Genomic DNA, 13886 nt, shown 5'->3' with positions numbered 1-13886 from the left:
TTCCTGCTAGAGACATTTTGGATCATTCACTTATCGATGATTATCATATTCACTTATCGCCAGGTAAGTTCTCCTAGGGGGAGGGGTACTGTCACGGGTTCACCGGTCTGTGTGTTGTTGTCACCTGTCTGATTGCTTGTCAGCATTGCTCCGGCAACCACGGTGCTGATGAGCTCATCAGCGCGGTCGCACCTATAGTGCATTATCCGCTGCCTTTATCTGTGTCGCGTTTGCTGTGCATGTTGTCAGATTGTTGTTTGTTCATGCCTGTCGTGCTTCTGTTTCCTGATTGCTTCCTGCCTCGGATTTCCTGCTGTGTTGGATCGGGTCAGTGCCTCGCAGTCTCCATGCCTCTGAGACCTGCTCGTCTGCTTGATATCATCTGACCACTCACCTTGCCTTATTTTTCACTGTTATTCTAAATAAACTGCACTACACTTGCAACTGGATTCCGAGTTCTCCTTTCCTGACAGGTAGAGGCTCTCCAATCTGTGAAAGAGTGCATAAAAAGATTGTGGAATACTTTAAAAACAACGTTCCTCAACATCAAATAGCAAAGGCTTTGCAAAACTCATCATCTACAGTGCATAACATCATAAAAATTTCTGAGAAACTGGAGAAATCTCTGTGCGTAAGGGACAAGGCCAAAGACTTCGGGCCCTCAGACGACACTGCATCACTCATCAGCATGATTCTGTCATTGATATTACTAAACAGGCCCAAGAATACTTCCAGAAACTACTGTCGGTAAACACAATCCGCCATGCCATCTGCAGATGCCACCTAAAGCTATATCATGCAAAAAGAAAGCCAAATGTGAACATGGTCCAGAAGCACTGTCATGTCCTCTGGGCCAAGGCTCATTTAAAATGGACTGTTTCAAAGTGTAAAAGTGTTCTATGGTCAGACGAGTCCAAAATTGGCATTCTTGTTGGAAATCATGAACGCCGTGTCCTCCGGGCTAAAGAGGAGGGAGAACTTCCAGCATGTCAGCGTTCAGTTCAAAAGCCTGCATATCTGATGGTATGGGGGTGCATAAGTCTATACGGTATGGGCAGCTTGCATGTTTTGGAAAGCACTATGAATGCTGAAAGGTATATAAAGGTTTTAGAGCAACATATGCTCCCCTCGAGATGACGTGTATTTCAGCAGGACAATGCAAAACCACATACTGCAGCTATTACAACAGCATGGCTTTGTAGTAGAAGAGTCCGGGTGCTGAATTGGCCTGCCTGCAGTCCAGATCTTTCACTTATAGAGAACATTTGGTGCATCATTAAACAAAAAATACATCAAAGACAACCACGAACTCTTCAGCAGCTGGAAATCTATATCATATAAACCTATATGTTGGGACCAAATTCCAACACCAAAACTTCAGAAACTCATAACCCTGATGCCCAGACGTCTTCATACTGTTTTGTAAAGTTTTCAGAATTCAGGTTGTATATATATATATATGTGTGTGTGGCAGTGAGAAGTGAACAAACACACACACTGTGAACACACACCCAGAGCAGTGGGCAGCCAATCCTGCAGTGCCCGGGGAGCAGTTGGGGGTTCAGAGCCTTGCTCAAGGGTCTCACCTCAGTCATGGTATTGAGGTTGGAGAGAGCAGTGGACATTCACTCCCCCCACCTACAATCCCTGCCGGACCTGAGACTCGAACCCGCAACCTTTGGGTTACAAGTCCAACTCTCTAACTCTCTAGGCCACGACTGCCCTAAATGTATCACGGTTTCAGCAAAAATATTAATACAATAATAATACATTTTCCCATACCATAATACCATATTAGAATGATTTTTGAAGGATCATGTGACACTGAAGACTGGATTTTAAAAAAAAAAAGTTAAAAATACCAAAATATTTACCAAAAACTTTTGAATGGTAGTGTAATATTCACTACTATAATTTTTACATTTAAAAAAAAAATAGTAGGGAATATTATGAGTTAGAAAATAATAAAGGGAAATGGGGCTAAACTGACCCATTTTGTAAGGTCAAGGATAATTCTGTTTTTCAAATCTCATATCCAATGGCTTGTTTTGGCAAAGTGGCATATTCATAAGTGTGAGTAACAAAACCCTGTTCACTGTTCATTTTCTAAATGTTGCAAATGTTGCATAAATCAAATATAATACAAGAATACAAGATATGAATGTACAAGATAACATAATACAAGAATGCACTATTACTTTTGCCCTCATTCAATTTGAAAGAACATTTTCAGTTTTACTGCACCTCAGTCTAAAAGCACAAACATTTCTTAAAATAGAAGAAAGGATTTGAAACTATTCTCTTGCTAAACTTAACTCTAGGTTCTTGGTGAACTTTCAAACTGATTTCATTACATGCTAAAAACTGTTTGTGGGCACTATGTAAACACAGTGACACATTTTCCCCTCCCTTCGTTCTGTGACATCACAGGGAAGTTGAGTTTATAAAGTAACCACAAGAATGCAGTGTGTCAGGCAAAAGAGTTGCGAGCAGACAGAGGGCTCTTTCTTATACTGTCGGCCCAGGAAAACTGAGAAACAGTGACTCGACTCCTCCTCTCACACACAGGCTCCAGGTACAGCAGTGGATATGTGCCGTACGAGCTGTCCATTCAGAGCAGCAGATGGTGTTGCTGAAACGAGGGTTATGTGATGCCCGCAGAGACGTCTGGACTGACCTCTGATCAGAGCCGGTAAGGTTTAATGCTTGTGGGCTGAGAAATGATGGATTGCTGGCCTGATGAGCATCTGTTTGTCACATGTGGCATAGCTGAGAACAGCTAACTCAATTCAGGCCATATGCCCCTTTAACTTCTGAGCTCCTCCTGCGTCGTAACTGACATTCTGTCTAATGGAGAAGGTTGTGGACATGCTGAGAAATATGTTTTTCTAATTTTGATATATACCACATGTGCATTCTGCGATATGACTTGCTTAACTGCAGTCTGGCTGATATTCCTTAAATAACTGTTGACCTTTTTCCAGATTAGTCTTGGAAAAGATGTGGTAAAACAATTTGTTTATATTGAGGCCTGGGATTGTGCACTTTGCTTTCAAGTAAAAATATTGCTGTTTTACATCACCAAAGTAGGAAGGCAGGAGATACAAATCACTCATGAATATAAACTGGGCACCGTAAACGAAGGGCAGGTGGAGGTTTATATAGGTCCTCTGGTTTTGTAAATATTTCCATAACAGGTCTAGAAGCATGCAAGTGTTTGAATACAAGACAGACTCTTTAGCTTTTGTTTGATATAGAGCTTTCAACTGATGAAACTAAGTAATTGTGCAGGGCTTTCTGTTCTCCCTCTTTTTCTCTGACACATTTTGGACCCTGAGGGCCTGTTCTGTATTTAGACAGTGTCCTCTCTTGTGTGAGGTTAATTTGTCTTTTCTAAATGTGTTAAACTGCTTGTGAGCCTCTGAAAAAATTACTTGTCTACCTGGTTTAATCTAATAATCTCTTCACAAAATTTGGAGGAATCTGATTTGCACGACAGCATGTCTTTGCATGTAACTGATGTTGTCAGTGAAATTCGGAGTGAAATTGTGTGAAGCTGTGAGAGTCTTCCTGTTTAACATTCTTCTGCCGATCTGAGAATTACTTAAAGTGATTGTTCTTCTTCAGAGGGGTCTTGCTGAGGAGGTGAAGGATGAGAGTAAGAACATAGAGCTAAATGCTCTCGAAGTCTTAAACAAGTCTACGGCTGAAACTTCAAAACGGGAAACATTATATTTTTTACATTTTACATTTATGCATTTAGCAGACACTTTTATCCAAAGCGACTTACATTGCATTCAAGTTACAGTTTTTACATTTTATCAGCTCTTGATATGATGTGATTAGTGCTAAGCTTCTTGGAGAGTTTTCAAATTGTCTGTATTTAAGAAGAGAGTTGCCTTTTCTTGCATAGGTGTTTATCACATCTAAAAATGGTGCTCCTCTAACAGATTTCCTGTTGTGAAACTGTCTGCAGGAAGCAGGGCGAACACATTTCCCGCATGAACTGTGCACAGCCAAAACAAGTTGCTGAGGCTTCAGAAAGTTTGTGCAACTCAACATTTGGGCAACAGAGGATTTTTTTGTTTAGTAATTGGGGAAATATGATCATATGCAATCCCATAACTTCCATAAACTCTCATCAGATTAGTGCAAAGAAAACATCCAAAATATATATCTGCATACAATACGATCGTTTTCTAGAAATTCGTTTTTTTTTTTTACTCTTACTAGAAATCTCCACTTTAGTGGTGCTTGCATACACCAAACTTTACAATTTTATTCCTGTATATATTCTGAAAGTTTTTACAGAAAGGTTTGTTCACATAACATTTGCCTGCTGGTTTAAGTAGCATTTTACTCCTGAAAACATGGCAATTCTCTTTTCTGGTTGTTGATGGTATTTTCTGATTTATAGAGTAATAAAAAGAGATTATTAAAAGCTCCTTTGTGAAAACTTTATATATCTTGGCAAAATGAAACAGGAACTTTGAACCTTCATTAAATGTTCATATTTCTGTTCTAGAAATGTATGCAAATGTTTGCATATGTAATTTTATAATGACTCACTGGAATATTTAAATATAACATTTTAGAAAACTTGTAGTACAAAACAACTTTATGTACTGTGTAGAGGTTAGTTTTCTTATCCGATTCACCAGTGGTGTCTTGCCTTAAAAATAATTTATATAGTTAAAGTAAATTTGTTGAATTTGAATCTGAAAATGTGCATTATATGGATGTGTGTAGTATTTGATAAAAAGAAACAAAAGATAAACAAATCAATTCAGAGTTTAAAAAAAAAGTCATCAGTGAGTAAGCAAACTTCATGAATCCACACCAGGATCTTTCCTACAGTTTGGTGGATTTTGAGCAGGATTGTTGAGGATTGTTTTGTTTTTTTTTAGCCTGAGGGAGAAAAGGTCTGTCTTTAAGGAAAACCACTGGTCAAGCTCAGCCTAGTAGAACAAAATAATCATCACCATTATTTCACATTTGGTCTAAGAAATTTGTCCACCCTGTACATGACATTTTTTCAGTGCAATGTGTAATAGGGTGGCATTTAGGGAAAGGGGAAGTGGTGTGTGGTCAAGTACTCAGAATTTGTGCTCTGCATTTAACCCATCCAAGTGTACACACAGTAATGAACATACACCCGGAGCAGTGAGCAACCATTTATGCTGTGGCCCCCGGGGAGCAGTTGGGGGGGGTCAGTGCCTTGCTCAAGGGTCTCACCTCAGTCATGGTATTGAAGGTGGAGAGAGTGTTGGTTATTCACTCCCCCCACCTACAATCCCTGCCAGACCTGAGACTCGAACCCACGACCTTCGGGTTACAAGTCCAACTCTCTATCCATTAGGCCATGACTGCCCCTATGTATTTACGTATGTACCTGGGTGCACATTTTAGCAAGATGCGTATAATACGTACCAATAAGTACATATCACTGCAGTTTCCAAAAGAAATTAACACTAGAGGCAGTAAAGCTCTGACACCTTTTATTCCTTTTCACACAAATTTACAGAGTTTTGATTAAAAAAGCATAATTTTCACAGTTACTTGAAGTGACATACTCAGAATTCGTGCTCTGCATTTAACCCATCCAACCTGCACACACACAGCAGTGAACACACACACACCATGAACACACACCTGGAGCAGTGGGCAGCCATTTATGCTGCGGCGCCCGGGGAGCAGTTGAGGGTTCGGTGCCTTGCTCAAGGGCACCTCAGTCGTGGTATTGAGGGTGGAGAGAGCGCTGGACATTCACTCGCCCCACCTACAATCCCTGCCGGCCCGAGACTCGAACCCGCAACCTTTGGATTACGAGTCCAGCTCTCTAACCATTAGGCCACGACTTTCCACGAATATCACGCTATGACTTCAAAACAATATTAATATGCTGGGAGATTTGAAAAACGATGCTTTTGTATGTTAGCATCGCATATATCCAGCTTCATATCTATGGATTTTCAGAGACAGTAGATTTGTTCAGTAGCTCACGGACTACGGAGACGTACGGAGCTCCGGTTTGAATCCCGTGTAACTACGGTTTGACAAAACTGTTGAAATCTGCATATAAGGAAGTTCAAATAGCAGGGTTGCATTAACAAATGTATGGAGTCAAAACAATGCCGCATATATTTGCAAGAGAATTGAAGTATTGCAAAAGAAAATAAAGTTTTGCAAATGAAAATGAAAGTATTGAGAAAAAAAAATTAGCTTTTTGCAAACAAAAATAAAGAATTGCAAAAGAAAATGAAACAGAGCAAAAGCAATGATTTTGCAATACATATTTTCCATGGCCATATCTACTCAATTATTTGCAAGGCTGCTTTTATATTGCATTTCAGTCAAGTTTGAGCTTGCAATACCGTTTTCCCCTTTGCGCTTCACGTTTCTGCGTGTCTCACTTTGTGGTACTGTTTTGACATGGGGGTGGAGTCAAGGGACGGGGGCATGTACAACAGGCCTGGGCATGTCTCCCTGGAAGTGACGTCGGCCCGAGATGCAGATCACAAATGATCAGGCACCATCATTGAGCAGAGGCATGCGGGTGGATCGTTTCTTTTATTTACTAGCTTTCAAACATGCATGTTTTCATTTTATTAACTTTATTAACAAATGTATATGTGTATTAGCTGCGTTTGCTCAAGTTAAAGAAGTTGTTAATATGAACATCTGCTGTTTATTTCTCTCAGTGTGCACACTTTTATAGAATTAAAATGTGTATTGTTTCATTTGGTTAACTAAATGTGTATTAACAGTGCTTGTTTAAAATCTCTTAACCTGTGGGAGGACGCCAGCGCACAGCATTCTTTGTTTATATTAGTTCAGAGTTAATGCTAGTTTTAATGTAAAAGAATGCAATTAACATCATAAACTATACATCATTAAAAAGGTCTAAGACTCAAGCTTCATATCGATCTCAACTTCGTTTTTCATTTACATAACTCCTGGCATAAATGACTGTCACTGGAAGATTTAAAAAACGAAGCTTGAGTCTTTTTGGTTTAGTTTTGTTGTGGCCATGAGGTATTAATGGGTAAACAAACCCGCGTGACCATAGCAACCTGGGATTATCAGAGATGCATTTATTAATATTTTATGTGGTATAACTTCCAGGGAGGCATGCCCAGGCCTGTTGTACATGCCTCGATCCCTTGACTCCACCCTCATGTCAAAATAAATTAGTAGATATGGCAATGGAAAATATGTATTGCAAAATCATTGATTTTGCTCTGTTTCATTCATATTTTGCAATTCCATATTTTTGTTTGCAAAACTTATTTTCTTCTTGCAATACTTCATTGTCTTTTGCAATTCTTTATTTTTGTTTGCAAAACTTATTTTCTTCTTGCAATACTTCATTGTCTTTTGCAATTCTTTATTTTTGTTTGCAAAAAGTACATTATTTTTTCTCAATACTTTCATTTTTGTTTGGAAAACTTTATTTAATTTTGCAATACTTAAATTCTCTTGCAAATATTTGCGGCATTGTTTTTTTTGCCTCTAAAATTTCCTGGTAGATGGCTGCATTGACTGTGGACTTCAGAAAACACAGTGGACCAACACCATGGCATAGCATGGCAGCCCAAATCATCACTGACTGTGGAAACTTCACACTGGACTTCAAGCAACATGGATTCTGTGCCTCTCCACTCTTCCTCCAGACTCTGGGACCTTGATTTCCAAATGAAATGCAAAATTTACTTGCATCTGAAAAGAGGACTTTGGACCACTGTCCAGTTCTTTTTCTCCACAGCAAGACGCTTCTGACGTTGTCTCTGGTTCAGAAGTGGCTTGGTAGGCCTTTTCCTGAAGACGTCTGAGATTCAAGATTTTTTATTCGTCACATACACAATTACACAGAGTATAACCAGCAGTGAAATGTAAGAAAAAATTGGTGGAGTCTGTCCCCGCCTAGGGTGAGTTATACCCGGTCAAACTTTCAACTTTTGGGGCCTGTATCTCCGGCCCCCGAGGGACCTTGCAGTCATCCCTGTTGCTTGTGCACCTTTTCCTACCCAAATTCTTCCTTCCAGTCAACTTTGCATTTAATAGGCTTTGATACAGCACTCTGTAAACAGCCACACCTTTCAGTAATGACCCTCTGTGACTTACCCTCTTTGTGGAGGGCGTCAGTGTTCGTCCTCTGGATCATTGCCAAGTCAGCAGTCTTCTCCATTATTGTGGTTTCAAAGAACAGGGGATACTCGGAATGTATACTGTAGGGATGGTCATTAATTGAAACTCAAATGTAAATATTCTAATATTTTGAGATACTGATTTTTGACTCATGAGCTGTAAACTCTAATCATCAAAATTAAAACAAAAACTAAGTATAAACTTTTGAAATGTTTTATTTTACATGTCATGAATCTAAAATATATGAAAGTTTCACTTTTTGAAATAACTTACAAGAAAAAATGAACTTTTTCACGACATTCTAATTTATTGAGATGCACCTGTATTTTTATGAGATCAGGTTGCGTTTAAGCTAATGAAGCCCATTACTAGCTATGAAAAAAAACAATATTCTAGGAGATGATTTAGAAATAATTTTAATAGAGGTATACAATCTATTAATTTATCCTGTATATACTGACACAACAGGGTGGACATTTTATTTGTTTAGGCTATACTTCTTATACTTCTTTTTTAGTAATTCTTCTGAAAAATTATAATGAAAAAATGTTTGCCTAATACTTTGTTCTTTCCTTCCAAAGAAATGATGTCACTTCTATGAAGCCACGTAATTTAGGGCATAGGGTTAAGATTTTAAATGGCAAGTACCAGTAACAGGGTGGGGGAGGGGGATGTGTATCAACATAAATTTCATTTTTATGTCAAAGAGTAATACTCAAAATTGCTCATTTGAAAATATATGTATTCTTTATTTTAATGTGAAATTGAAATGAAAAATCCTTATTGGGGATTGCTGATTGCTTCGAAATGTTTCTTGTTTTTATTATAGTTACTAATCATTATGAATTTGTGTTGATGTGGCGTATCTATGTATGAAAAATCATGTGGCATTAAAGTGAATTAATATTTTGGGTAAAACATGCAGTATTGTTTAATGGGGACATAAAATCCACCAATGTGAATGACCTACATTGTGGTCTAAATCTTGGGGCGAGTAGCAATTTAAACTAAGTTTACATGTAATCGTTATTCTTCAGTTAAACTTACAGTACAAATATGCTTCATTATTATATTGATAGCATTATGTTGCTGTGGTATTTGTTCTAACTATCAATTATCTGTCATATGGTGGTTTTGCTGAGCATATCTTTTTGTCACAGTCATTGTGGTATATGAATTGACATCAGAGTGTTTCTAGTTGAGTATATTCACTGGTTCCTCATCCTTTGAAATAATGTATTCTTTCATTGTTTTTATAATATATTTGTCCATTTTACTGGATTACATTGAAACAATAAAGCAAAACAAGTGAACATAATAGCATCACTGAAAGAATTAACTATCCAAAGTCTGATTTTACCATATATAATATTCAAATATTAAATATGTTATATTTTTAAATATAAATATAAAAATAGTTTTATTGTTTTATTTTATTTTATACATGTTTTATTTTATTATGGTTATTTACATAGTTCATATTTGACAAAAATATGAATACTAAGTAAGTAAAATAAGTAAATAACTAAAAACACTACAATAAAAAGTATATATCATGGCCCACTCAGCTACTTATACAGATTCGTTCTTAGACATGGTTTGAATCATGTAGCTGTGAACTCATGACTCCGGCCTGCAACATTGATGAGAGTCAGAATACATGAGAGACGAGGAGTCATTTGAGGCTCCACAGCTGACTTAACTTCTGTTCTCTCTCTCTTTGTCTTTTTCTTGACATTTCTTTCTCTCTCTCTCTCTCTCTCTCCAGAAATGCCCTCATTCCATCACATCTGTGAGAGTCAAGGCAGAAGAGACTAAAATAGAGTTGGAGTCTCCAGAGGGACCGATGCTGAGAGGAATCCACCCAGTATAAACACAATCCACGATCTCTCCAATTCTCACAGCCACAAGATATGAATCGTGAAAAGTCAAAGAGAAGCATCTCATAAGCAATGCTTTGTTCTTAGACCCCAAAGGCAAGGCGTTTTATGAGATAAATGGTGTAGTCTGGGATTAAAACAATAACTGTGTGCATCAAGGATTTTTAAATTGTCCATCCACCTTTTATTACAATTGGCTTGTGTGATATTTCCTCAGGATGGGACTTGCTATGATGTAAGAACATTTAGCAGGTGTTGGATCTGGATCAAATGGACAATTTCTTGATCTCTAGATAGAAATTGCATGCTAATTACTGGTTTAATCGGATCTACGGTGGCTTTACATCTCAGATCACATTGGATTTGATCTCTATAGGAACTCCAAAGAGATTTTGAAGAACTCTCGCTGAACCATGAAGGAGGAAACCCTGCAGTTTTTCAATTACATATGGAACCTCGCTTCATCCAAGCACGACCAGAGCGTCTACAACACGGTGTGCCTGGTAGTGCTTCTGACTCTACCGTTGGTTGTCCTCTTCATATCTCTGCTGGTGTGCTGTCATTGTTGCTGCTGTCGTAATGCCGACGGATGCCGGTGTTGTTGTCGTAAAGGGGAGACCTCAGTCACAAATACGAAAACCGAAAAAAAGAAGAAGAAAAACGGCAGCCAGAATAATGAAGACTTGTGGATCTCCGTCAAAACAGATCATATGAGTAATGAAAGGCTTGCACTGACTATGGTGTGAACAATTGTATATTTATTTATCTTCATGGTACATATAAAGGTACAAAAGTGTTACAGCCAGTGTTTACTCAAATGTGCCTGAATGTAAAAAGTTCAAAAGAGAATTAAAAAAAAAAAATGTTTGTATAGAAGTAAAGTTTAGGAGTGAATGAATATGTAAGAAAATGCTGTATGGTGTGTGTTGTCCTGAAAGGATTTCCAATAACCTATGTTAGGAGAAAAAAATGCATATCTTTAAACATTTTTACACCGCAAAAAGCATTCTGTCTAAACGGCCACTAAGGCAACATTTACATTGCAGGTCTTGATGCCCAATATCCAGTTTGTTGACTATATCCAATTTTTTTGATGACCCAAAGCTGATGTCTGCATTTAGACTATACACTTGGCAAAACAGCCCAAGGTAGACGTACTGACCTGGAAAAACTTAGGCGGAAAAGGGAGTAAAGATGGCATGATTTGCAATGGAGGCAGATGAAATGATAATACAAGCCTTTGAAAACTGTGGGATTTCAGCACGACTCCACTGGATTGAGCCTTCATCCACCATTTCGCCATTGAAAAGAGTGATATGATCACAGTTGGTGTCCACCTGAGCTGATGTCATTCACCACCATTGCTTTTTCAATTGCATATGACTCACATTGTCAGGAATATCTGATCTATTCACTTGCGTATCCGTTTTTATAACAGATTTATTTCCACATATGAATGAGGCCTGAAACTGCTCTGAATCTGTGTGCTTTTTCCATGCTTACATGTTTGTGGATCATATCTGATCTGTGCTACATGGGAGGAAAAAATCAGTATTGGGTCACTTGAACTATGTAGTCTTGTAAATGCGGCCTAACAAACAGTGTAACTGTATCAGTATTATTAGTACTGCGTTTTCCTGAATGTGTGCAACAACTGCACAAGTGTATATGAGCGTATCTTTGATTTATTAATTCATCTGATTTGTTCAAATGCAAAGATTCATTCAGGAACGAAACTATAGTTACCATCTATATAAGTGAGTCATTGAATCATTTTCATAACCAATTCATTCTAATTTCATTCTGGAATGAAACATACCACTGTTAAGAGACGCACCAGTTGATTCTGTTTTGGCTACGTTTGGAATTTGTTAGTTGGCAGAGACAGAGTGAAAATACAATATTGTGTCTAAAATGTAAGTTACTCAATATGAAATTCAAATTTTTTGAACTGCTGTCTAAAATATATATAATGCGCAACCATGTGATTGCCTGCAATATTCGGAACAACAGCACTTGTGTGATATTGCTTGTTTAACATTTCTAAAAGCATAAAATGTCAAAAATGTCAGATTTCCAAAGAGCTTACCGCAATTTCAAATGCTTCTAAAAGCTGCACTTAAACCAAATCTAGAATAAAATCATTTTCCAAAGATGCTGTAATATACAGATGTCAAAAACTTCTAGCGACGCACTTAGTGGGTCGCAACCACTTGTCCTTCACTTGAAAGATGCGATGCTTTTAAAATGAGTTGCTTTAAATGGCTTCATGTGAAATGGATAGTTTCCTCACAAAACAATTTCTATAAATATAACCTGCCTTTCTTTCTTTGACACATATGGATGGATTTACTAGAGAGCAGTTCAACAACACCATGACACTGGTCTCATAATTTCCTCCTAAACACCTTCATTCACAATACAGTCAAAAAATTATTATACTGAGCTCAAAACTCAGACTGATAGAAAAACCATTATCATCACAGTTGTGTGAAATTGAGCTTGCTGATAAACAAACTTTGATCTTCTTGCACTTTTCAGATGCTGGGATGTTTGCAGTGCCATAATTAGATGTTTATGTGGTACTTCAACACATTCTGATTACGCATGTCAGAAAGTCATGCATTAATATTCATCATGTTCTTTTTTTCACTTAACTGCTGTGTTTCACTACCATGCATTTCGGGTAAAGCAACCACTGAATTATTCATTATGTAATCAGTGAGGTTGGATCATACTTGTCCTTCACTGATTTTGGTTTCTGGTACAGCTGGATCAAAGGAGAACATTTTCATTTGTTTGAACAACGAAGCTGTCAAGTTCTGTTACCTGTACTCTCGTTCAACATATGTGATGGCAAAGCTTTGATCAGCCCAGTTCTGCATGAAAATGAGTGTCAGTTTGTATGAATATGCTAAAGCAGCATTTTCTTACTCTGTTGCTAAGAAGTTTTCTGCATGCATATTTTTTCAGCCTTGTCTTTTCTTTTTCTCTTTCTTGAATTGCAAAATTAAAATTATTTTTTTATATTTATTGTGTGCTGTTTTTGTACGTTTAGACTTGTCAGAGTCAACATCATTTTATTTAAATGTAATAAGTTAACTCAATAATTTGTTTAATCATGTTAAACAACTATGAAACCATTACACACACACACACATTATTTCAGTAAATACAGTATATTTAATACAGTATAAATACAGTAAATGCAGCCTTGTTGAACATAAGAAATTTCTTTCAACTAGTGTCAATATATTCCCTGAGAACTTCAACACTAATGTTATCCCATGCCTTCTGCAACTCAAGCCAAAGGCTTTGCTTTGAATGTACAATAGTTCTGTCCAGTTTATCTTCCAACTCGCCCCAAATTTGCTGGATGGGGTTGAGGTCCGGACTTTGAGGAGGCCGTTCCAGCAGATTCCTTCCATCGCAGGTAGTTCTGGCAATTTTATAGGTAATTTTTTTTTAAAGATTATGGGTATTGTCATGGCCAATTAAACAAAAACCTCTTAAATATACCGTGTTATAACAATTTTGGCCACCAGGTTACAGATTGCAAGTTACCCTATTTAAAATGTAAGAAGTAACAATACTTTATTAAAATAATGTAACTGATTAATGTTTGATTACTTTTCAAAATATCTAATGAATGTTTTCAATTTCATGTTAATCATTTTCAAACATTTAAAGCATGCAGGCAGAGTTAACCTTATAGTAGTACTCAACACTAATGATTACAGTCAGACTTTCAAAATCCTTCATCACTTGAATTAAGATTATAATAATTAGAAGCACAGCCACCACAAAATCAGACTTAGTACTTCTTTTTACTTTCACAATTGTCCTGAGGTTAATTAC

The 13886-nt window shown here is 37.4% G+C and overlaps 1 protein-coding gene across 1 annotated transcript; it reads left to right on the top strand.

Annotated features, from left to right (window-relative positions):
- The first annotated feature begins 2464 nt into the window (after window positions 1-2464).
- On the top strand, window positions 2465-10917 carry kiaa0040 (KIAA0040 ortholog). The gene is made up of 3 exons (XM_079436218.1): window positions 2465-2692; window positions 9917-10124; window positions 10246-10917. Exon 3 carries the CDS (start codon window positions 10442-10444, stop codon window positions 10772-10774), a length of 333 nt encoding a protein of 110 aa, XP_079292344.1. The 5' UTR covers window positions 2465-2692; window positions 9917-10124; window positions 10246-10441; the 3' UTR covers window positions 10775-10917.
- The last annotated feature ends 2969 nt before the right edge of the window (window positions 10918-13886 follow it).

The sequence above is a fragment of the Barbus barbus genome (genome assembly GCF_936440315.1).
Source record: "Barbus barbus genome assembly, chromosome: 15".
NCBI lineage: Eukaryota > Metazoa > Chordata > Actinopteri > Cypriniformes > Cyprinidae > Barbus > Barbus barbus.
This window is presented reverse-complemented; position numbering and strand designations above follow the sequence as displayed.

Excerpts from the sequence above, each read along its gene's own strand:
- kiaa0040 (XM_079436218.1), top strand. The coding sequence starts at position 10,442 with ATGAAGGAGGAAACCCTGCAGTTTTTCAATTACATATGGAACCTCGCT.